Consider the following 25,410-nt stretch of genomic DNA (forward strand, 5'->3'; position numbering starts at 1 on the left):
CCTCCCAGTAACCCGCTCCCCGTGCGCTCCCGCATCGGGGAAAATCTGTGTCGGACGTGTCCCTTGGACATGGCCGATCACAGATCGTGGTGAATGACCAATCACAGCGGCCATTCCCCACGTGATCGGACCGTCCAATGAGAGATGATCTCATATGTAAACATATGAGATCATCTCTCATCGCCGGCGTTCCTTCCTCACACTGAGCCTGCAGTGTGAGGAAGGAGGGGGAGCCGTCAGCCGCCGGGGACACACAGCAATGTAATCAGGGCACTGATCACCAGTGCCCTGATTACTAAAGGTAAAACAAATACACAAATTGCCCCCCCATCAGTGCCCACAATCAGTGCCCCCCATCAATGCCCACAATCCGTGCCTGCTCATCTAGGCACTGATGAGCACTGACAGGCAGCACTATGGGCACTGAGTGTGGGCACTGATGGTGCTGCCCATCAGTGCCGCCTCTCAGTGCGGCATATTAGTACCTCCTCATCAGTGCCGCCTATCAGTGCCCATCAGTGCCGCCTCAGCGCACATCAGTGAAGGAGAAAAATTTATTTTCAAAATTTACTCGCAGAAAATAAAACTTTTTTTTCAAAATTTGTCTTTATGCTTTTTTTTTTGTAAAAGATAAAAAACCTAGGAGGTGATTACATACCACCAAAAGAAAGCTCTATTTGTGTGAAAAAAATGATAAAAATTTCATATGGGTACAGTGTAGCATGACCGCGCAATTGTCAGTCAAAGTGTGATAGCGCTGAAAGCTGAAAATTGGCCTGGATGGGAAGGGTGTTTAAGTGCACAGAAGGCAAGTGGTTAAACAATTTTCGCTAAAAATACACCAAAATCATTAGCAGATAAACACAGCCCATTTTACAAAATCCCTACTAAATATAAAAACGAACCTGTATTGAGTTTATAAATAACCACTATTTTTAAATTTTAAATTGCGACATGGTGAAAAATCAAAAACAAAATGAAAATATCCAAATTTCTCTAAAAATCTAGAGGTTTTCATTGTTCCTTTACAGCTTTGAGAGTTTAAGACCACCCAAACCATTTTCTGAAAGCATAGGACCAGTAGAATAAAAGAAAGGTGCTACTGATTTTTAAAGTCCCACGATATTTGCGCAAATGTTTACCAACGCAATATTTTCGCTAAAAATACACTAAAATCATTAGCAGATACAAACACAGCCAGTTATACAAAATTTCTGCTAAATTCCTACTAAATATAAAAGCTTAACCGGTTAGGAATATATATATATATAAATTTTAAATTGCACCTTTTTGCAAAATGGTGAAAACTGACTGAATGTACACAACTAAACCAAAATTTCTCTAAAAATCTGGAAGTTTTCTTCATTTTTCACTTTCAGCATTCTTAAAAGACCATCCAAACTATACATTTTCTGAAAGCAAAAAGCCAGTAGAATAAATGTAAAGCGCTATTGCTTTAAGGCCCCACGATATTTGTGCAAAAGGTTTACCAAAATAATATTTTTTTTCTAAAAATGCACTAAAAACTATTAGCAGATAAACAGAGCAAGTTTTACAAAATGCCTACCAAGTTCCTTTTAAATATAAAAGCTAAACCCGTATTGAGTTAAAATATTGTAAAATGTTAAATTGCGCCTTTGAGAAATCGTAAAAAACATTTCTCAAAAAAAAAAAAAAAATCCGGAAGTTTTGCTTTTTCACTTACAGCTTTCAGAGTTTGTAAAAGACCCCCCAAACCACATATTTGCACACGGCCAGTAGAATAAAAAAACAGTTACTCTTACCAGTAACGTCTTTTCCAGGAGTCTTTCAGGACAGCCACCACAGACATTGGCTCCTCCCTTCTCAGGAAACACTGCCTCAACCATGTAGATTTAAACCCCATCAGCTGGTGCCCTTCAGGTATCCAAGAGTACCTCCGGACAATTGGGGAGACACTGACATCATACCAACCTCCATTCTTCTGACTGTCTTATGTCCAGAACTTTGGGTGAGTAACTGTGCTGTCCGTCCCGAAAGACTCCAACTGGTAACATCTTTTCCAGGAGTAACTTTTTCCCCCCTCATCGTTCAGGACAGCCACCTCAGAGGATAAATGAGTATTTACCCCCCCCCCCCTAGGGTGGGACCACCGCTAGAAAGACTTTGCCTGATCTTTAGCAGACAACAGGTCCATCCTGTAGTGCTTGGTGAAGGTCGAAAAACTAGACCAGGTTGCTGCCCAACCGATCTGCTCTGGGGTAGCACCAGCTCTCTCCACCTGGGAAGTCAGCACAGCCCTAATGGAACGTGTCCAGATACCCACCGGGACATCCTTCCTGCTTTAAAGGCCTGGCTAATGGCTAACCTAAGCAATCTGGTTAACGAACACTTAAAGGCTTTAGAACCCTTACTAGAGCCAGCAAATAGAACAAAAAAGGAATCAAACTTCCTAAATTCCTTTGTACGATCCATGTACTGAAGGACACCCAACATCTAACTTATGATACTCTCCTGTTTACTTACAGGATTCAAACAGAAAGTTAGTATAACAATTTCTTGGTCTTTGTGAAACTTTGAGGCCACTTTTGGCAAGAAAGCCGGATCTGTCCTAAACACAACGCAATCCTTAAAAACAGGTAGAAAAGGGATACCGGTTAAAACCAGTAGCCTCCCCCTGACAGGAAACAGCCTTAAGCCCCGTACACACGCAACGATTATCGGCCGACCGATCGTCCGTCTTTTGTCCAGAGTGGTGTTTTGTTGGTTGGGTGGAATGTGCCTAAACCGCACATGAAGTTTCTCGCCCAACAAAAATCTACTTCAGAAGTGATGTCATGTGTGGGTTTGCTTTCTTTGTGTTCTTTCTTCTCTGAGCATGCCCAGACTTGCTCATAAGATTTTTCCCTGTGGAAATCTGTACTAACTGCACGAAAATCGGCCGTGTTTTGACGGCGGACAAAAATTTTATAGCCTGCACACCAGATTTTTTTCGTCCGAAAAGTCAGAGTTAGTTGTCGGAAGCATCATACTAACAAGCCGAAAATCGGCAGATCCGTCGGACGAAAATTCCCGGCCGATTTTCGACGCGTGTGTACGAGGCTTTATTTTTCCCTTACTGTTTCAGCTCTGGTTCCTGGCAATGTCTCCCCACTGGAGGGAACACCAGAACTGAAGGGACAGCGAGAGCTCGGACATGCATGTGGACCTACATGGATGTCAAATTGGGAGCAACGGCTCTGTTTGTGCAGTTGCTACATCCCAAATTACATCAATGGGACTGCCTGTACAGAGATGCATAGAACACCTGTGAATCCTTGTAAAGGTACGCTGTGTATGCCCTGTATGAACACGGCCTTAGGCCCCTTTCACACAAGCAGACTGATCAGGTCTGCCTATCCGTTTTTCAGGTGGGCCCAATTGGACTACCCACTTTTCTGTGGAGAGGCCGATTTAAATGGACATGTTTCAGTTCACACCTGCCTGCATCTGACCCACTAAAAACCGATGAATGGGGATCCCATTCCCCAGCCATCTAGCAGATCAGAATTTAATTGGATGGAAATGGACAAGCGGTCAGTTTCCATTTGACCCCCACTCCATAGAGACCAGCAGGCTGTGTCCCTGTTTGCTCTGCATCAGCGAGGCAGAAAAGTACCCGTCATCCGCCTACTCAGCAGGGATCAGCAGAAAGATCCCCACTGAGCAGGCAGATCTGCTTCACAGAGTCTGCTCAGTGTTTGGTTTTGTTTTTTTGTTTTATTTACAATTAGAGAATATATATTTATATCCCTACAGGTAGGTGCTAGGTAAATAGTGGGCTTTGTCTGCCTAACAGCAGGGCCATATTTTTTTGGTAGGGTGTCATGGTTTCCAGGTGTGTCTGCTTAAGGGGGTGGGGGGGGTCTCCCCACTGGCTCTGAGAGGCAACCCAAAGCGATAGAGGGGTACATAGGTTGAGGACCCTAAAGGAGGGGGAGACAGACACACAGAGACAGACACACAGAGACACACAGAGAGTGAGAGACACACAGAGAGTGAGAGACACACAGAGAGCGAGAGACACACAGAGAGCGAGAGACACACAGAGAGCGAGAGACACACAGAGCGAGAGACACACAGAGCGAGAGACACAGAGAGAGAGACACAGAGCGAGAGAGACACAGAGCGAGAGAGACACAGAGCGAGAGAGACACAGAGCGAGAGAGACACAGAGCGAGAGAGACACAGAGCGAGAGAGACACAGAGCGAGAGAGACACAGAGCGAGAGAGACACAGAGCGAGAGAGACACAGAGCGAGAGAGACACAGAGCGAGAGACACAGAGCGAGAGACACAGAGCGAGAGACACAGAGCGAGAGACACAGAGCGAGAGACACAGAGCGAGAGACACAGAGCGAGAGACAGCCACAGAGAGAGAGACAGCCACAGAGAGAGAGACAGCCACAGAGAGAGAGACAGCCACAGAGAGAGAGACAGCCACAGAGAGAGAGACAGCCACAGAGAGAGAGACAGCCACAGAGAGAGAGACAGCCACAGAGAGAGAGACAGCCACAGAGAGAGAGACAGCCACAGAGAGAGAGACAGCCACAGAGAGAGAGACAGCCACAGAGAGAGAGACAGCCACAGAGAGAGAGACAGCCACAGAGAGAGAGACAGCCACAGAGAGAGAGACAGCCACAGAGAGAGAGACAGCCACAGAGAGAGAGACAGCCACAGAGAGAGAGACAGCCACAGAGAGAGAGACAGCCACAGAGAGAGAGACAGCCACAGAGAGAGAGACAGCCACAGAGAGAGAGACAGCCACAGAGAGAGAGACAGCCACAGAGAGAGAGACAGCCACAGAGAGAGAGACAGCCACAGAGAGAGAGACAGCCACAGAGAGAGAGACAGCCACAGAGAGAGAGACAGCCACAGAGAGAGAGACAGCCACAGAGAGAGAGACAGCCACAGAGAGAGAGACAGCCACAGAGAGAGAGACAGCCACAGAGAGAGAGACAGCCACAGAGAGAGAGACAGCCACAGAGAGAGAGACAGCCACAGAGAGAGAGACAGCCACAGAGAGAGAGACAGCCACAGAGAGAGAGACAGCCACAGAGAGAGAGACAGCCACAGAGAGAGAGACAGCCACAGAGAGAGAGACAGCCACAGAGAGAGAGACAGCCACAGAGAGAGAGACAGCCACAGAGAGAGAGACAGCCACAGAGAGAGAGACAGCCACAGAGAGAGAGACAGCCACAGAGAGAGAGACAGCCACAGAGAGAGAGACAGCCACAGAGAGAGAGACAGCCACAGAGAGAGAGACAGCCACAGAGAGAGAGACAGCCACAGAGAGAGAGACAGCCACAGAGAGAGAGACAGACACAGAGAGAGAGACAGACACAGAGAGAGAGACAGACACAGACACAGACACAGACACAGACACAGACACAGACACAGACACAGACACAGACACAGACACAGACACAGACACAGACACAGACACAGACACAGACACAGACACAGACACAGACACAGACACAGACACAGACACAGACACAGACACAGACACAGACACAGAGACAGACGGGGAAGGAAGGGATGCCGCCAGAGCAGCAGGGATAGATAAGGGGTGCGGGGGCTGGTACAGGGGGGTGATGAACAGGCAGGGGGGACATTGTGATCCCCTCCAAGCCCCAGCAGCACCTGAAGCCGGCAAGAGTGGCAGAGGGGGATGCTGGCTTCTAAATGTAGCTGTAGGGGGGATCATATTGGGGGGGTGACAGGTAGAGGGCGGGAGGTGAAGAGGCTGGGGACAGAGAAGCAGCAGCATGGGGGGGGGGGGGGGCAGTCACATTTTAGGTTAATAACTGATCAGCAGATTGTAATATGCTGATCAGAGTTAAAGAATTGCTAAGCAGAGTCTGCTGAACAATTTTGTTATAAGTTCATGGTCATTGAAGTGACCACGAGCTTATAGGCGAGGGAGAAATGAGGTCCATACGGCCCTGGCCAACTGCAGGCAGTGCTGTAGGTCCGTGCGCTGTACGGACCTGGCAGCAAAAAAAGGCTTAACGATAACCCCAGTTATATATAAAAAAAAAAAAAAAACACAAACTTGTTTTGGTGCATTGATTACCTGGCCCTTGGGCATTCTCGTTAATGTAGCCCAAATTTATGTAACTGAATGAGCTAAAACAAGTCAAATATACCAAATTCGACAATTTGTAAAATTTTTCAGACATTACTTGCAAAAATCATTCCACTTGAGTTCCTGGGGCTGCAAACATGCTGTTGCCATTATGTTGGATCCCACTAAATTACAGAAAACAGATTTTTAATTCTGTATCATGGCTTAAGAGAAAAGTTTTTTTTTTTTTTTTTTTTTAAACAAACTGAGAACCCTGCACAAAAACACATTACAGCTTACACCAACATCTTGCATACTATTTAAAATGGTTAAAGTGTGTGCATAAAATGGTTTATTTTGACTTTTCAAATGTTTGTGTATGCTAAACTGGGCCAAAAGAAATGTTCTATTATACAACTATGCAGCATCTGTTTGCATTGTAATATACTGCAATAGCATTACCTACATACAGTACAGTAAGCAACACTTTCAGCAGTACGAGCAATTTCTAATCTGCTGCCAGAATTACAAGCCAAGGTCACCTTTGGAACATGTTTCACCCGTACTTAGGGTGCAACATTAACAGCTTGAGCCCCCCCTAACCTCTTCCACTGCAACAGAAGGTAGGGGATCCTCTCCCCTCAGCCGCAATCACATTTTGAAAACTGCATGGCTGGCAGCGCTCCACCTACAGATATGTCATTTATTCCCAACATGAATGCCACTGCAGCAGATGGCTTGTAGTTCTCAGTGGACTTCAAGGGAACTGATAAGTTACTATATAGTCTATTCCTCCATCTTTGTAACTGAAAGCCCACACACAGGTACGAGGAGTACATAACTGGTGGGAGTGTATGCAGGAGCCTGACATTGTGTATGCAATCCATTGACTACGGGTGCAACACTTTACAGGCTCCTGCACAAAAGAATTACACTTTCTGCAATAATGTCAATTTCTGTATTTTTTCCTAAAAGGTGAACTTCTCCTTTAGAGTCAGGCAGGCGGCTTTAGAAGTCTTTTTTTAGCAAAGAATACAAGGCTTCCAGATGGACCACAGCACAATTTCCGGTTAAGCCAATTAGAGGAAACCTTGTTTTGTCGTCATCTCTTATAAAAATACAAGGCATCTCCTGAATGAAAGAAGCATCCAGCATAACTATTTTAATCTGACAGAAGACAGAGGTCAGGTCACCAATACTGCTGCCAGAACACAGTTTACTGCAGAAAACGAATACCACTACAGGATATTACTGCACACACAGCAGCATAGTTCTGCAAGGGATAGTTTGTTTGGGCCAACTTGGACAAAACTCAAGTCAAACTGAACATGACAGTCTACTGTTTCTGCAAGAAACAAAGTGCCAGTTGCTTGGGGCCCTTTAATAAGAGCTCAGCATCACAATTACATTGGTCACATGATTTTTACTTACCTAAATATTCCATATATCCTAGAATACAGTATGGGACACATGCTGGATATTCAGACCCTAGGTTATAGGGCCTCTTCCTTCCGATGACTGGACACTAGCAAACCTTTGCTTGCCATGCCTCCAGAGCGTAGCCAATAAACCTACCCCACTCCACAGAACCTTTGTTTCTTAACAAGCAAACGCAGAACCAAAACAGAAGGAGGGTCTGCATCCTGAATGCCAAGCTATGGAATTTATATGCAAGTCAAAATTCCTTTCATCTTAAAATCTTTCAGTACCGGACAAGGGTATATTATACTTTTTAGCTTTAACAAAGCCAGAGAATAAAGGTCAAACCTAAACAATTTGTACACAATCATGTAGACCCTTGCACTACATAGTTGAAGGTAAATCTAAAGGAATTTGAATAAGAAAATTGTATAACGTGGGGCCAGTCATACCTTGGGACATTCCTAAGCAATGAATGAGAAGGGTGGGCAACACTAAGGCAAAAAAGTGCCAACAGGCCCAACAAAAACAAGGGTAACTTACCCAACACAAAAAAGCTAGTGCAAGAACCTTCCACCATCCGTGCGCTAATCATACCAGTCCACCATCCGTGCGCTAATCAAACCAGTCCAGTCGCTGGTGCGTCCCAAGTCACAGTCTATAGTACAACTAAAGCCCCGTACACGTACCGATCGGCCGTCTTTTGTCCAGGGCTGTTGTGTCTGTTGAAAAATGCAAAAGACTGCACACGAATTTTGTCGGCCAACAACAGCCGACTGCAGAAGTGATGTCATGTGATGGTTAACTTTCCTTGTCTTTTTTCTTCTGAGCATGCCCAGTCTTGCAAATCTGCTGATTGTCGGCCGAATTATGTACTGACTGGCGAACAATCGGCCGTTCTGGTGTCGGCCAACAAAAATTTTAATGCCTGCACGACAGATTCTGTTCGGCCGAAAATGCGCTGTCGGCTGTCGGAAGCATCATACTAACAAGCCTACAATCAGCCGAATATTTGCGGCCGACAATCGGTACGTGTGTACGGAGCTTTAGTCGCTGCAGCCAATTCCACTGGGTGGTAGATGAATATACTGTGCAAAAACAAAACAAGGCACACATCTGACCTACTGCAATAGTTTTTAATACAAGGCTTTTCAATTAAAAGTAGGATTGCACTCACATGTATGGCAACCAGTACTGGGCATGTAGTTATCCCTCTCTCCAGTATAGCCTCTTCAAGTTTAACATGCAGCCCGATCAATGCTCCAGGGTTTTGTGAACCTGAAGATCCCTCCTGAAGAAAAGAAAGACACTGCTCCAGGTGTATATTGTGTGGTGATTGCCGGGAGATAGGATATCCAATAGAGTGCTGGCCCCGGCCCGCCTCCGTGGGAACACTTGTAGGAAAATTAGCCGCACATCCAGGGATTCCAATAGGTTTCAAATACCTTTATTTCCAAAAAGTTGCAAGTGATGACACCAAAGACACCAGCATAAAGTCTCGTAGACGCGTTTCACACATACATCTTGTGCTTAATCATATGAAGATCCCTCCTGCTTTTCCTATGCGAGCGGTCTGCTCCGGCTTCTCCACCTAATGCGCCTGCGCCCAACCTAGCACGCACTGCCGCGCATGCGCACAGATCCAGCCAGGGAACTGCTGTCATCCGTTCCCTGACCAGTTCTATGTGCGCATGTGCGGCAGTGCGAGCTAGATCGGGCATATGCGCATTAGGTGGAGACGCTGAAGCCAGAGCGGACTGCTCACATAGGAAAAGCAGGATGGATCTTCAGGTTCACAAAACACTGGAGCATTGACCGGGCTGCATGTTAAATTTGAAGAGGCTATACTGGAGAGAGGGATAACTACATGCCCAGTACTGGTTGCCATACATGCGAGTGCAATCCTATTTTTAATGGACAAGCCTTTTAATAAAAACTGTATTACACTTGGTCGGATGTGCGCCTTGTCTTGTTTTTGCACAGTGCAAGAACCTTGCAGCTGACCGCTGCATTTGCAGAGGTTTGGACATTTACCTGGAGAACTTAGAACAAGTATGAACTGAAAACCAGGAGGCAGCTTTGTAAAGCTGGAGAACCAAGGTTTCATGTCGGAATGCCCAGGAAAACACCCACCAAAATCTGGAGGAAGTAATACATAAAAGTGCAGGAGGTAGCTTTTTTATTCTTTACCTAGTGAATTTTTAGGCTTCTGTCCTTTGCTCTTCATTAAAAAAATATAAAGTGCAGCGCTACAAGAAGAATGAACCCAAAACTGTTTGTATTTCGAGTGCATAACATTGAAAGGGTTATATATTGAAGTGAATAAATACGAAAACTCCCCTATTCAGAAATGGATAATTTAAAGTCCATTATTGAAATGTCCCATAAATTCAATCCATGGGTGAAAAAAAAATGGTCACTAGTGACAAAAGTCTAAATATCTAAAGTCCAAATAAAAGTAGAAATCTTGTTCTCCGTTGTAATAGTAAATATATGTGCTTACCAGAGCAAGTGGACTTACACTACCATAAGGCAAGCAAGTCACTTAGGCTTCAAGGTTAATTTAGGTGTCTTTGAAGAAGATGTCATCTGATGCAGTTTCCTGAATGTATAATCCTCCACCAGGGGCAGAAGAGAGGAACTCCTCATCCAGACCAGATTGTAATGAGTGACATAAAAAGAAAATATAAAATATAATATATATATATATATATATATATATATATATATATATATATATATATATATATATATATATATATATATATATATATATATATATATATATATATATATATATATATATATATATATATATATATATATATATATATATATATATATATATATATATATATGTGATACCGCCTATGATGAAGTATCACATAAAACCTACACACATTATCACCCACAAATTGTAAATAGTGGAATGTGGAATATTCACAAAGGTGCAATGACCAGGGAGAGATAAAGTGACCAAACAAGCCCGTCACCAGGTATAGAGATTAAATATGCATTTACCAGAAAGCAAAAAATTAAAAACCAGAAGGATAATTTTCCTGAAAAGATGCTACAATCCACCAGTAACACGAGTCCCGTCACCAAAGGGAAAATCCTGATATAGTATACGCTTACCAGATAGTGTGGGCCTATGATACTATACAGCATATAGGCTAAGCAGCCATTATATAAATATCCATATAGGCTGAGCAGGTATTATATGAATATCCTCCATATGTAAAAGGATAGGATCCATAAAGGGGTGATCAACTAGATAAAGTGGTGTGCCATCACCATATGAAGTATAGTCTTAAACACTTACCAAAAATTATGGACCCGTAATACTATACAGTAGACAGGGGCTGAATCCTTTGATAATGCTTGGTGAAGCGAAACATGTCAGGAATGGATACATCATATTAGCCTAACTTGAAGCTATCATGCTGTATTACTTGTGGATGTCTGCAAGCACGTCCTTTAATAAAACGTAATATAGCAGTTTTACACTATGTGCTTTCGTTGGGCTTGCTTACATGGTCATTGAACATGGAGTTCATCATTCCAAATCCACTTATGCCTGTGAGATCTTCAATATTTCTCCTGTGAACAGCTGGTTTAAAGAGGAATCCATATACATCTTTCCTGCTATGCTCTGTTGACCGGTCTACTGTATAGTATTACGGGTCCATAATTTTTGATAAGTGTGTTTAAGACTATACTTCATATGGTGATGGCACACCACTTTATCTAGTTGATCACCCCTTTATGAATCCTATCCTTTTACATATGGAGGATATTCATATAATACCTGCTCAGCCTATATGGATATTTATATAATGGCTGCTTAGCCTATATGCTGTATAGTATCATAGGCCCACGCTATATGGTAAGCGTATACTATATCAGGATTTTCCCTTTGGTGACGGGACCCATACGTTACTGGTGATTTTTAGCATCTTTTCAGGACAATTATCCTTCTGGTTTTTTTATTTTTTGCTTTCTGGTAAATGCATATTTAATCTCTATACCTGGTGACGGGCTTGTTTGGTCACTTTATCTCTCCCTGGTCATTGCACCTTTGCGAATGTTCCACATTCCACTATTTACAATTTGTGGGTGATAATGTGTGCACGTTTTATGTGATACTTCATCATAGGCGGTATCACACTATATACATTTTCTTTTTATGTCACACATTACAATCTGGTCTGGATGAGGAGTTCCTCTTCTGCCCCTGGTGGAGTATTATACATTCAGTAAACAGCACCAGATGACATCTTCTGCAAAGACACCTGAAATTAACCTTAAATCCTAAGTGACTTGCTTGCCTTATGGTAGTGTAAGTCCACTTGCTCTGGTAAGCACATATATTTACTATTACAACGGAGAACAAGATTTCTACTCTTATTTGGACTTTGTCACTAGTGACCATTTTCACCCATGGATTGAATTTATGGGACATTTCAATAATGGACTTGAAATTATCCATTTCTGAATAGGGGAGTAATATATATATAAAAAACCCTTTCAATGTTATGCACTTGATATGAACAGTTTTGGGTTCATTCTTATAGCGCTACACTTTAAAAGTCCCAAGTACTGAGGAAAAGTACAAGTAACTGAAAACTGAGTCAAGATGAAATCCAACAGGTAGCATGACAAATTGGAAGAGTTTCTCCCCTACTGCAAAGCACAGATGAGGTGGGTAAATGGAAACCTGTAGGAAAGCATCTTGGATGTCCTTGTATGCAAAGTATTCACTTTTTTGTCTTAGGAGGCAATAACCAAGCGTGTGGATTAAATCTGAAAGGTAAAAAAAAGGTACCATTTGTGGGGTGGGGGGGTATATAGGCCCAGGATAAGATAAATACCCTTATATTTTATTACATTTTAATTTGTTTTATTTTTGAAACATTAAAAAAGTAAAAATATATCCAGTATCACTTCCAAAAAGTTTACATAGATCATGAACACTTGACATTACAAAGTCATACATCTTTATGTAAAACAAGTTAGTACAGGACAAAATATAATCCACTGTTATTTGGTACTATGAACAGGTTTAAACAGAATCCTAAATTTAAAAAAAAAAAAAAATCCCTTAAATCAGTCCTCTAGGAGGTACTGGGACACTCTGGGAAAAGATGGTTCAGGGCAGTATGCAAATCTTGACTGTATCTGAGCAGATTTTGCCTAGTTTGAACGAAGAAAGCAGCGAGGGGGTGAACTTCGAAGCTGTTTGTACCCCTTTGAATTCTGGGACATCAGTGACCCAGAGAAAAGAAAACAGCCCCTCACTTAGGAGTGAGGACATCTCTTAATTTTGAGGATGGTAGGTTTTGAGTTCTAGGTCTTTCGCTGAGAGGCAGGACTGAGTTTTGGCTTTGAAGATGCAGTCAGAGTGAGGTGAGTGAGCGGACACCCTTCTTTGAGGAGGGAGGAGCTCGAGGAGGCAGGATGTCAAGAACTTCACAAAAATAGAAATCCTTCATCAAAAGGGCATAAGACACCATTTACAAACCGCTTCAGCGGACAAGGCTTTCAGGCTTAAGATTCTGCACCTATGGACAGAAATGAGAGCCATTCTGGAGTTGGTGTTAATTGTTCTACGGCATCACAGTAACTCTGAAAGCAGAGTCTGCAAGTGATCTGGCAAGGTTCAAGCATGGAAGACAGTGTTGTTCATTGCCCTAGTTCAATTAGCTGTAGTTTGTCAAACTTCAACCATAACTGGTTGCAGAGTTGGGCCCGCAAGGTTAAAGAGCCTTTAAGCCTGTCTCAAATTTTCTGTCATAAGAATCTTTAAAAAAGGACATCTATAAATACAAAAATATGTTTAAGACTAAGCCAGGAAGGGGTGCTACTGGAAATACCACATTTTAGTCAATTTTTCCACTGGATAGTGTTCTACAATTCTCAAAAGGGGTGAAAACATTTTCTGAACAATCCAATGGATGGAGTGATGGTTGAATTCGAAAAGGGTCCCCCCAACAGCCATGCTATTAGCACTAGTTACTGAGAACCTGGATGAACACTGGCCTCTGCAGGATTGAGGAACAGCTGGGCATCCTGTCCAAAGTAGGCAAGGACGAATCTAGAGGGATGAAAAGGCACAGAACAGCCTGAACTGATCCCATGGATTCTCCAGAAAGCCTGAGTATCCTTGGACTTAGTTTTAAACCTATCAAGTTTGCTGTAGAAAAATCGATGCCAGCAAATTTGACATCCCATCCCCCACCTGTGAGAGGTTATTAGGGCCCCCAAATAAAGGACCTACTCTCCAGATACTCCCCTCAATTTTCCAAGCCTGGGATGTGGACAGTGCACAGAGCCAGAAAGCAAGCTACCCAAGAGTATTAAGTCAAATTCTTTTAGAGTGATGGGACCCCTGGTACTACCTTGGGAACAGACATCACAGCAGTAGCATTGTCCGAATGGATTGGGTGTCAACAGTAGTCCAGTGGTGAAGAAATAACTTGACTGAATACCAGAATGTAGATGTGAAGGTGAGCTTCCCCTGATGATCACATCCCCTGCACTAAGAGGGTGTCTAGGTCTGCATCCCAGCCCAAACGGTTGGCATCCATCATATGAATCTTACACAGTGGAGGAAAGGAATTCCTTTAATCTAGCACTGGGTTGGAAGTCCAACACACCCAAGATTCTGGCCATTGGGGTTCCACACTGTCAGACAGGAAATGGGGCAGGTCTGAAAAAAAGGTATAACACTCCAGTTTGTAGCCCTAGGAAAACTACACCCATGCAGCCAAGATTCATTTGAACCAAAGGGCCGACTAATGTCTGCCCAATCAATTAGTGGGATATACACATACATATACACACAAAGAGCTGCACGATTCTGAATAAAAGGTGAATCCCGATTTTTGCTTATAAGAAAGATCATGATTCTCACTAACATTTTACATTGTACAAAAAATTTGGCCAACTTTACTGTTTAGTTTTTTTTAATTTCATTAAAGTGCAGTTTATTTTTTTCCCCCATAAAAATGCATTTAAAAAAGACTTCGGCACAAATAGTGACAAAAGATTGCAACGATCGTCATTTTATTCTCTAGGGTCGCTGCTAAAAAAAATTTATAATTACAAGTGTCAGAAAAGGCTTTGTCTTTAAGAGGTTAAACTGCCCTCACTTACAGACTGAAGTTCCTTCCATTGATCTAAAAGAAGCATAGTATTTATAGTTATCTAGCAGCCTTAGGCCCCTTTCACACAGGCGGACCGTTCAGATCCGCCTGTCAGTTTATTTGGCGGATCTCAACAGTCACCCTATGCATCTCTATGGGGCATTGGATGTCAGCAGAGACCTGTCCGCTGACATCCAATCCATCAAATCTGAACAGATGGAAACCCTATCTTCCAATCCGTCCAGCGGATTGGATGGGATCAGATGTGAACGGACAGACAGTCCGTTCCCATCCAATTTCCCCATAGAGATACAAAGGGACCCGACAATTGTGTCTACACAGTGCGGAGACACAGATTTCATCCTCCTGCTCCGCGGGGGAATCGGCAGAACGATCCCCCGTTGAGAAAAACGGAGTCTGACTGACAGACTCCGTGTGTGAAAGGGCCCTTAAGGTTTATAAACATTTGCCTGAGGTTCTTTTTTTTAGGTCAACTGAGCGAGCAGAGGACAGCTCTAAGAATCAAGGACATGCCGTTTTAAGATCTGGGGGGGGGGGGGGATTTCGAGATTGCGATTTTTAACGATTAATCACGCAGCTCTAATACATACACACACCTCTGGGGAAAAAAAAAAAACTGACTGTACAACATTAGGGGTACAGTGTTTGCCAGCACTAAAGGATTTGGGGGTACTTTTTTCAGATTGCAAAATGAGTAAACCGTGTGGCCAGGCAGTGGGGAAAAGCAAATAGAATTCTAGGATGCATCACTAGAGGGGTCACCAACAGGAGGAATGTGGTCCCGATTCCTCTATATAGATCTTTAAGGAGACCATATTTAGAATACTGTGTCCAGTTCTAGAGACCCCACTTACAAAAAGATTTATCAGATAAAAGGAGTTCAGAGTCAGGTAACAAAAATGGTAAAAGGTCTGGGAGAATAAAACATAGCAAAAAGACTTCAGGAAGTTAATATATACGCTCTAGAGGAAAGCAGGGCAAGGGGAAACATGATTGAAACCTTTAAAATACATTGAATAAGGTTCAAGAGGGCAGGATTTTCGATACAGTGCATCCAAAAAGTATTCACAGCGCTGCACTTGCTCCACATTGTTATGCAACATAACATCCTTATTCCAAAATGGATTACATTCATTATTTTGTTCAAAATTCTAAACAGTACTTCATAATGACAATTTGAAAGTATGAAATCTTTGCAAATTAAAAATAAAAAAATCCCATGTACATAAGTATTCACAGTCTTCAGTCAATACTTCGTTAAAGCACCTTTGGCACCAATTACAGCCTCACGTCTTGAGTATGATACTACAAGCTTAGCACACCTATTTTTGTTACTCCCATTGTTTTTTGCAGGACCTCTAAAGCTCCATCAGGGTAGATAGGGAGCGTTGGTGCACAGCCATTTTCAGATCTCTCTAGAGATGTTCAACCAGGTTTAAGTCTGGGCCACACAGACATTCACCAGGTTGTCCTGTAGCCACTCCTTTGTCATCTTGGCTGTGTGCTTAGGGTCGTTGTCCTGTTGGAAGATAAACCTTCACTCCAATCTGAGCTCCGGAGCGCTTTGGTGCAGGCTTTCATTAAGAATGTCTCTGTACATTGCTGCATTCATCTTTCCCTTGATCCTGACTAATCTCCCAGTTCCTGCAGCTAAAGAAGACCCCCACAGCATGATGCTGCTACCACCATGCTTTACTGTAGGGATGGTATTAGCCAGGTGATAAGCAGTGCATGGTTTCCTCCAGACATGACACTTGCCATTCAAGCCAAAGAGTTCAATCTTTGTTTCATCAGACCAGAGAATTTTGTTTCTCATGGTCGGAGTCCTTAAAGGTGCCTTTTGACAAACTCCAGGCAGGCTGTCATGTGCGTATTACTGAGCAGTGGCTTCAGTCTGGCTACTCTACTATACAGGCCTGACTGGTGGAGTGCTGCAGAGATGATTGTCGTCCTCACCTCTCCACAGAGAAACACTGGACCACTGTCAAAGTGACCATCGGGTTCTTGGTCACCTCCCTGACTAAGGCCCTTCTCCCCCAATCGCTCAGTTTGGCTGGACGGCCCACTCTAGGAAGAGTCTTGGTGGTTCCAAAGTCTTCCATTGATGGATGATGGAAGCCACTGATTATTGGAACCTAAAAATGCTGCAGAAAGGTTTCTGTACCCTTCCCTAGATCTGTGGCTCAATACAATCCTGTTTCAGAGGTCTGCAGACAATTCCTTTTACTTCATGGCTTGGTTTTTGCTCCAACATGCACTGTTAACTGTGGGACCTTATAAAGACAGGTGTGTGCCTTTCCAAATTGTGTCCAATCAACTGAATTTACCACAGGTGGACTCCAATCAAGTTTAAGAAAAATCTGAATCAGTGGAAACCGGATACACCCGAGCTCAATTTTGAGAGTCATGGCAAAGGCTGTGAACATTTATGTACATGTGAGGTTTTCAAACTTTCCATGTTCAAAAATAATGAATTTAATAAGGAATAAGGCTGTAACAATGAGGAAAAAGTGAAGCGCTGTGAATACACTGTATGAAACCATGTTCAAAACACATGGACATTAACTCACTGGAGGAAAGTTCAAGACTAATCTTGGAAAGTATTTTACTGAACAGGCACGTGATGCTTGCAATAGTCTTCCAAGAGTGCCCCTTATCTACTAGGTTTTTCTAACACAGGATTATCCTCCACAGGGTAAGGGAGCTCTTAAGGCAGGAGATAAAAGGATCTACCACAGAAAGTACCTACTTATGATGGAAATAATCTTCAAAATCAGATATTTTGTGAATTTATTTTTTTTTTTGGGGGGGGGGGGGGGGGGGGACTACAATCTTCTGCATGTGAGGGGCAACTAGCCATATAGGATGGCTTCTACCCATGAGTAGACCGGGAAAGGTCTTGGATGGAGTTTGGAGTGGAGGCTGAAGGACACTTGTGTCCTCCCCCCCCCACCGCTCTCTAAGGTCAGAAATTTCTCACAGAGAAAGGCAGAGTCAGAAAAGGGGTACAAATGCCCTAACAGAGAAACTACCATCCCCAACAAGATCTAAAGCCAACTCTAAACTACCAAGTTAATCTGACCTACCATGTTCATGAATTTTACCTCAGAGGGGTATTAACACCGCAGCAGTATTTGAGGGAGAGCAATTCCTTTGTGTAAGCAGCTATCCAAGGTACTGCAAATTAAATTACCTATGGTCCCAATAAAAAGGAGACTAGGAGATGTTTCAAGGCACATAGATCTCAAAGAGTAACAGGCAGCGGCAAGCACAGCAGTTTCTTATAGTCAAAGAGGTACAGGGGTGCAGTAAGTGTACAAAATGTACCATGGGGAGTCAATAACTTGGTCTCTTGCCATGACAACTTGCAAGCAGTAAGGGGTTCACCCCCCACTCTTAAGGGGTGGCATAGGAATTGGCACCCTGGTGGCATTAATGTTTAGAGGGCTTCCAACCTTACCACATCAGATGCAAGAATTAAGCAATTAACCCCTTCCTGGCTTCCATAATCCCACAGGGGTCTTCAGGGGCAGGACCCTGCACCAGACAGACCACAGCCCTGAACCTGTAAAGCAAAAACACAAACACTTTGCGGCTACGTTATGCTGCACTACATGCCAAGGGGAGTGCCCACAGCAGGATCAAGCGTATTAGCAAAATTACAGACCAGCCCTGCATCTTCTAATCAGGCAGGATTTAGGTGCAGTCCCCCAAGGCTCTCCACAAGTCAAGCAATCCACAAGCTGCATAATGAGCAGCAGTGACTAAGGTGCAGCCATATCTTCATGTGTGAAACGCAGAGAAAAACCTCAATGTAGAAAGCCAAACTTCTGAGAGTAGAGAACCATCACGTAAGGACACTAGCGAAAAACTGAAGCTAGTTGGAAGTAGAGATTATATGGCGGGGGTTTGACAGTGTAGCTGCATATAACTGTCAAAATCATTTAAAGAAGCCCATGTCCTATAATGAAAGATTAGGAAATACACATTTCTTTTAACCACCAACACTACTATACTGAAAGGTTAGGAAAGGCATTTCTGGCAACAATCCTTTACTAAAACCATACCTTCAAAATATTGCCCTGTTGAAATGCTTTTAGCACAAATGTGAGATATGGACACTTCCTTTTCATGCGGAGATTTAGTGCACTCATAATCGTGACTGCCCTTTGAAGACCGCATATTGCTGTTCTGCAGAGCATGAGATTTACATATGTCTGCCACACCCAAATCTCTATCTTCATTGGTATCTTGGCTGTGCTGGTGCATTTGAACTGCCGCCACCCGATTCTTGCTGGTGTTGCCAAGTTCGGACCTCTTCTCAGACCTTAAACCACATGCACTCATTCCATTTTTCCCATGGCCATCTTTTATAGCACCCACAGAAGCAGAATCCTTGCCACACACAGAATCCTCATGAGTACATTCTTCTTGTTGCAGTTTTTGTGCTATATAGTTCAAGTAGAGTTTAAAACGTCCACTGTGATGCTGTTGCACCAGTCTAGCATAAGCATTTTTCTGTTGACCTTCTGGCCAATTTGAACCTTCTGTTGCTGCTTGACCATAGCTTGTCTTTGAATGCGGCAAGTGGTCCATTTTAAAATTCTTCACAGGCAAATTAAGGATGGAACAAAAAAAAATATAAAATAAAAAATTAATTGTAGAAAGCAGTGGTACAATAAAAAAAAAAACCAATAAAACCACAAAAAAAAGGTTTAAAAAGTTACAAAGTCTCTTTAGCATTAATACTTCAGGGTCTGTTTTTAATTTTACTGGAGACATTGTTCATATACACCAAGCCACAAAGCTTTAAGAAATCCTCTAATTACAGTAGCCTAGTATTCTAGATATACTTAATCCCAAACCAGTAACTTTACAAAATTCAAAGAAGTTACTGCCCAGCACAAAAAAAAAAAAAAAAAAAAAAAAAAAAAAAAAAAAAAAAAAAAAAAGAAATTACAGCCCAACGGTCAGATAATTGCATGGCAGTGGCCAAGTGTGGTCATTATGCAATAGAAATGCTGTTTCTGGAAAATCTCCAGGTAAAAAAAACACAAGAAAAAAAACTAAATTTTAAATGCAAATCTTTATAAAAAGAATAAAACATTTTTTACTGGTAAATCTACTAAATCTTAAACCGATTGAAAAAAGTAACCAGTTAAACATTAACCACTAGACCTCTGGAAGGTTTTACCCCCTTCAGGTGCAGGCCATTTAGCACTGCGCTACTTTAACTGGTAATTGTGATCATTCAACACTAATTTTTTTTTCTTTAAACACACAAAAAAGAGCTCTTTTGGTGGTATTTTACCACCACTGGGTTTGGTTTTCTTTTGGTAATAAATGGGGGGGGAAACCCACCACACATTTCTTCATAAATTTTAGCCAAAATGTATTATGCTACAAAAAAAATACAAAAAAACACTAGTGTATATTGAGTGGTTTGCGTAAAATGTATAACACCTACAAACTATGGTATATATACTGGAAGATAGAATACATTCACACACGCGCATACATACACGCAAAAAAGTATTTAGTCAGCCACCAACTGTGCAAGTTCTCCCACTTAAAAGATGAGGGGCCTGTAATTTTCATCATAGGTAGACTTCAACTAAGAGACAGAATGCGGGGGAAAGACTCCAGGAATTCACATTGTAGGTTTTCTAATGAATTGGTAAATTCCCCAGTAAAATAAGTATTTGGTCACCTACAAGCAAGATTTCTGGCTCACAGACCTGTAACTTCTTTAAGAGGCTCCTCTGTCCTCCACTTGTTACCTGTAATAATAGCACCTGTTTGAGGTTGTGGACAGGTGTCTTATACTGATAAGTTCAAATAGTCACACTTGAAACTCCACTATGGCCAAGACCAAAGAGCTGTCGAAGGACACCTGAAACAAAAAAAATTGTAGACCTGCACCAGGCTGGGAAGACAATCTGCAATAGCCAAGCCGCTTGGTGTGAAGAAATCAACTGTGGGAGCAATTATTAGAAAATGGAAGACATACAAGACCACTGATCATCTCCCTCTATCTGGGGCTCCATGCAAGATCTCACACCTTGGGGTCAAAATGATCACAAGAACTGAGCAAAAATCCCAGAACCACACAGGAGGACTTAGTGAATGACCTGCAGAGAGCTGGGACCAAAGTAACAAAGGCTACCATCAGTAACACTATGCCACCAGGGACTCAAATCCTGCAGTTGCATATGTGTCCCCCTGCTTAGCCAGTACATGTCCGGGTCCGTCTGAAGTTTGCTAGAGAGCATTTGGATGATCCAGAAGAGGATTGGGAGAATGTCATATGGTCAAATGTAACCAAAGCATCCAAAGAACACCATACCTACTGTGAAAGCATGGGGATGGAAACATCATGCTTTGGGGCTGTTTTTCTGCAAAGGGACCAGGACGACTGATCCGTGCAAAGGAAAGAATGAATGGGGCCATGTATCGTGAGATTTTGAGTGAAAACCTCCTTCCATCAGCAAGGGCATTGAAGATGAAACGTGGCTGGGTCTTTCAGCATAACATTGATCCCAAACACTGCCCAGGCAACAAAGGAGTGGCTTTGTAAGAAGCATTTTAAGGTCCTGGAGTGGCCTAGCCAGTCTCCAGATCTCAACTCCATAGAAAACCTTGAGGGAGTTGAAAGTCTGTGTTGCCCAGGGGCAGCCCTTAAAATATCACTGCTCTAGAGAAGGAGATCTGCATGGAGGAATGAGCCAAAATACCAGCAACAGTGTGTGAAAATCTTGAAGACTTACAGAAAATGTTTGACCTCTGTCATTGCCAAAGGGTATAAAACAAAGTATTGAGATGAACTTGTTATTAACCAAATACTTATTTTTCCACCATAATTTGCAAATAAATTCTTTAAAAAAAAAAATCAGACAATGATTTTCTGGATTTTTTTTTCTCATTTTGTCTCTCATAGCTGAAGTATACCTATGATGAAAAGGACAGGCCTCATCTGTTTCAGTGGGAGAACTTGCACAATTGGTGGCTGACTAAATACTTTTTTGCCCAACTGTGTGTATATATTATACACCCCCCCCCCCCCCACCCAATGGCAGTGATCAGGGACTTCTAAATGGGAGTGTGAGTGTGGCGGGAAATCTGACACTGGGGGAATGACTCTCTGACATCACCGGGGACATACAGCGATATACACTGTCACTGTACTTATGACATAGGTTGGGAAAAGGTTGACAAGTGTGTACCTAACTATATGTAAAATGTGTAAAGTGTGCTGCTTGAAGGGCTTATTTACACTTGCTTCCACTTCAGCGCACATTGAAGTGCCAACCGCTTCAGCATGCTTTTGACGCTTCGGTGGTGCTTTTTTGAAGCTTTAATGAAGCTTGGCAGATGCCCTGCTTGTGCTGATCTCATACCTGCAACAAATCAAAACCACCAAGCTAAAGCTGAATTAAACCTCTTAAAAGCTGTAGGCGCTACAAGCAAGCTTTGTCATACTTCTATGGAGGCTTTGAAGACACGTTGAATCCCCACTAAAGCGACATGGAGTATAACTTAAAGCGAAGCAAAGCAAACAAGGTGTAAACAGGACTGTAAGGGGACCATTTTATTTAGTGACAGAGGCTTTGACTTGTGACCAGAGAGCTTTACAAAAAAGCGTGTCCAAAGCCATGGTTTCAAGTGTAAATGAGCCCTTACTAATAGATCTCCAAGTTTCTCATCCCTGCTTTGCAGGGATAAGAAACAGATAATTTCTTACTGTACAGGGCTCTGTGTTGATTGTACACAGCCAATCAGCAGGTCTCAGGCATGAATCATTGGGCAGAACTTGATGAAAAGCTCCCACTGTGCACAATCCCAGTGGGTGTTCACCGGGAGGGGGGAGCGCACATCCTGAGCCCGGAAGTAGGCTGTGACGTACGGGTAATTTTTGCCTACACTGACCACAGTACATTGAGGGTGGGCAGGAAGTGGTTGGAATAATATGCAGCTCCACCACTCCCCTAGCTCCCGGAACCAGCAGTTTCAAACACCAGATTTCCCACACCGAATGCAACGTACTGGAAGTAGCCGCCTGAACAAGTTTCATCCCACTGACGTCGACGTTTCGCCGGCTCCATGAGGTATGGGAGATGCATATGCATTACTATTAAGACAGTTATCTTGGTGCCGAGCTGTGGCAAATTCCCCCCCCCCCCCCCCCTCTTTGAGGAACTCCAGATCATGTGGGGAGAAACATCCTGGTATTTATAAGATAAAAGAACCCCGCACCATTAGTGCAAAAGCAAGAAGAAAAAAAAAAAAAAAAAAAAAAACACTTTAGAGCAGCTACCACAATCCCCACACTAATTAAATGCATATACCTAGAATAAGTGAAGAGCTCTGTAATTAAATCCTCTACCTAAATTATACAAACAAAAGGATATGCATCCTAAACATTTATTCTATGCAAAGAGTGCAATACAACAAAAACATCAGAAAGCAAAACAATGCGACTTTGTATAAATGTAGAAGAATTAGACCTTGAAATATATATCCTAAAGAAAAATGTGCAAATTATCCAAAACGATAATTCAAGCCCCATACAACATCAAATCTTTATGTCACAACAATCTTTAGAAAAGTGCAACAAATTTCTTCCATGTGCATATAGAATTCACACTTTATCCCCCAACAACTGGGCAGTGATGTCATTAGGTGGAGCTAGGAAGCCACCTTGCTAAGGATTTTTTGTATAATGAAAAGTGCTTTTGTTCTGAAAACTTGTTAGGCTTGCCAATGACTGTCACCACATGGAGATTATGTACAAATCACACTATTCCTCAATGAAAGAAGCGCCAATGTGCCATCCACTAAAGCGCCTCTTTAGGTGTCCTCTTACCTGATTTGATGGACCCCACTAAAAAGGAGGTCAAACTCCTTTTAGCATAAAGATTCATCACAGCTTGCAACCAGGGCCACTCTTCATACGGATCACCTCTCCAATACCAAGGTCATAGACAAGGCAAAATAGTGCAGACCGCCAGCCACTTTATTAACTTTTAAAAATGCACTCACGTGGCAAAGAAAAAGCGCTTTTTGCACTATACAAAATTTCAGCAATATGGCATCCTAGTTTCACCCTACTTCATGACATCACCACCCATTCGACACGTATTGCCCGGTTGTTGGGGGATAAAGTGCGATTTCCTTATGCATGTGACTAAATTTGTTACACTTTATGATGACTCACCACATGAAGACTGGATGTATGGGACGTTTAACTTTTTGACAATGCATATTTTATTTCCCTTTAGAGTATAAACTTCAAGGACTATCTGCTATATTATACTGAATCAATGTTTATTTACTTTGATGTTTTTGTTATATTGCAAAGAGATACATTTTGTTTAGATTGTATAATTTAGGGAGAGGAATTGCAGAGCACTTCACTTATTCTAGGTATATGCATCCTTGTTTTAAACCAAACATTTGGACCCAAGAGGTCAGATCTGGCGAGGGAGAATTGTTTGCCCCAGTCACATGAAGCACTATGGTGGTGGAGTACAAGATCTTCATATCCATTTATTACATAAAGGACTCCTCCCTCTCCCTGACCATTTTTAGATTAGATTGTGGATTCACAATATTTTGTGTTTGAACATTTTAGTTGGCAATTTGGATTATGCATGTATAGCACCCCTTTTTCAGGAATAAAAAGTCAAAATTCCGGTTATCTTTATTATACAGTACACAGGCTAAGTATTCATAGACCAAGATGTGCCCAAGCAATGAATGAGAAGGACTGGCAAAAAATAGGCAATAGAACTATGTTAACAAGGGTCAATAGACTCAACTTCAGAGTACCGTGTACAAGAATCTTTGGGCCAAAAACTGCACCCGCACAGGAATGGCCCATCAACCTGATAAAATTAAGGCATCAACAAAGCACCAGATGGAGCCTTACAAAGCTGGGCTACAGGGGCCTGGTGGCAGAAAGTACAGGAAACTCCCACCAATCTTATTGAATGGGCATAGGAGGATATTTGTTTTAGAGTGCAAGTTCCTGTGATCCATGTTATTAGGCGATGGTAGACTTTTAGAAGCAGGATGTACTTTGCAAGGCCCTGAAGAAAATTAGGGAATCTGTCTTCCTGATGGAAGCTGCTGTTTTGATGTAAACTAAATGGCACTGCCTACAACTACGCAATGGATAGAGATTTCAAGAGAGAAATCAAGACCCGATTGTAGGAAGGCCAGAATGCTCAAAGAAAAAAAAAAATAAATAAAGTTTCTGCGATTGAGGTGCCTGTGCTCACACCAGGCAAGGAATGCTTTCCAGTTACGATGGCAGATCTTTTTGGAAGGGAATTGTTTTAACACGGTAGGAATGAGTTACAAAACCCCTCAGTCTCTTAAGAAAAGCGCAGGTTTACAAAAGCACAAACGTACACACTCACCCAGATTACTGAAGCATCAATACGATACTGCAACTGCCACCCACCTGCTCTACACCGAGAACTGAGCTTTTAAAGATCGATCAGTTCTCAGTCTTCAGTGAGCAGTGAGTGATTGTCTCTCAGGCTCTCAGCAAGCACTCACTCAAGCAATGGGTTGGGTAGAGAGTGGCTGACTCAGGCTCTCAATAGCAGGCTAAGACCCCAAGCCAGCTGCTAGTCAGCCATTGTCCGGATCCTTGCAGAGCCTGGAGTGGCTCTGACATCAGCCGACAGCAGGCTTTTGCAGATTTAGCAGAACTTATTGCAGATCTAAGTGC

At 42.6% G+C, this 25,410-nt stretch overlaps 1 protein-coding gene across 1 annotated transcript in view; it reads right to left on the reverse strand.

The window, feature by feature from the left end:
• The window catches only part of DIS3L2 (DIS3 like 3'-5' exoribonuclease 2), a 1,275,365-nt gene that overhangs the window by 1,235,520 nt on the left and 14,435 nt on the right, over positions 1–25,410 (reverse strand). Inside the window, exon 3 of the mRNA XM_082248603.1 lies at positions 18,740–19,277. Coding sequence (XP_082104729.1) covers positions 18,740–19,268 — 529 coding nt within the window. The 5' untranslated portion in view covers positions 19,269–19,277. The remainder of the gene's footprint in view (positions 1–18,739; positions 19,278–25,410) is intronic.

The sequence above is a fragment of the Pelophylax lessonae genome, assembly GCF_965119305.1.
Source record: "Pelophylax lessonae genome assembly, chromosome: 3".
Lineage (NCBI taxonomy): Eukaryota > Metazoa > Chordata > Amphibia > Anura > Ranidae > Pelophylax > Pelophylax lessonae.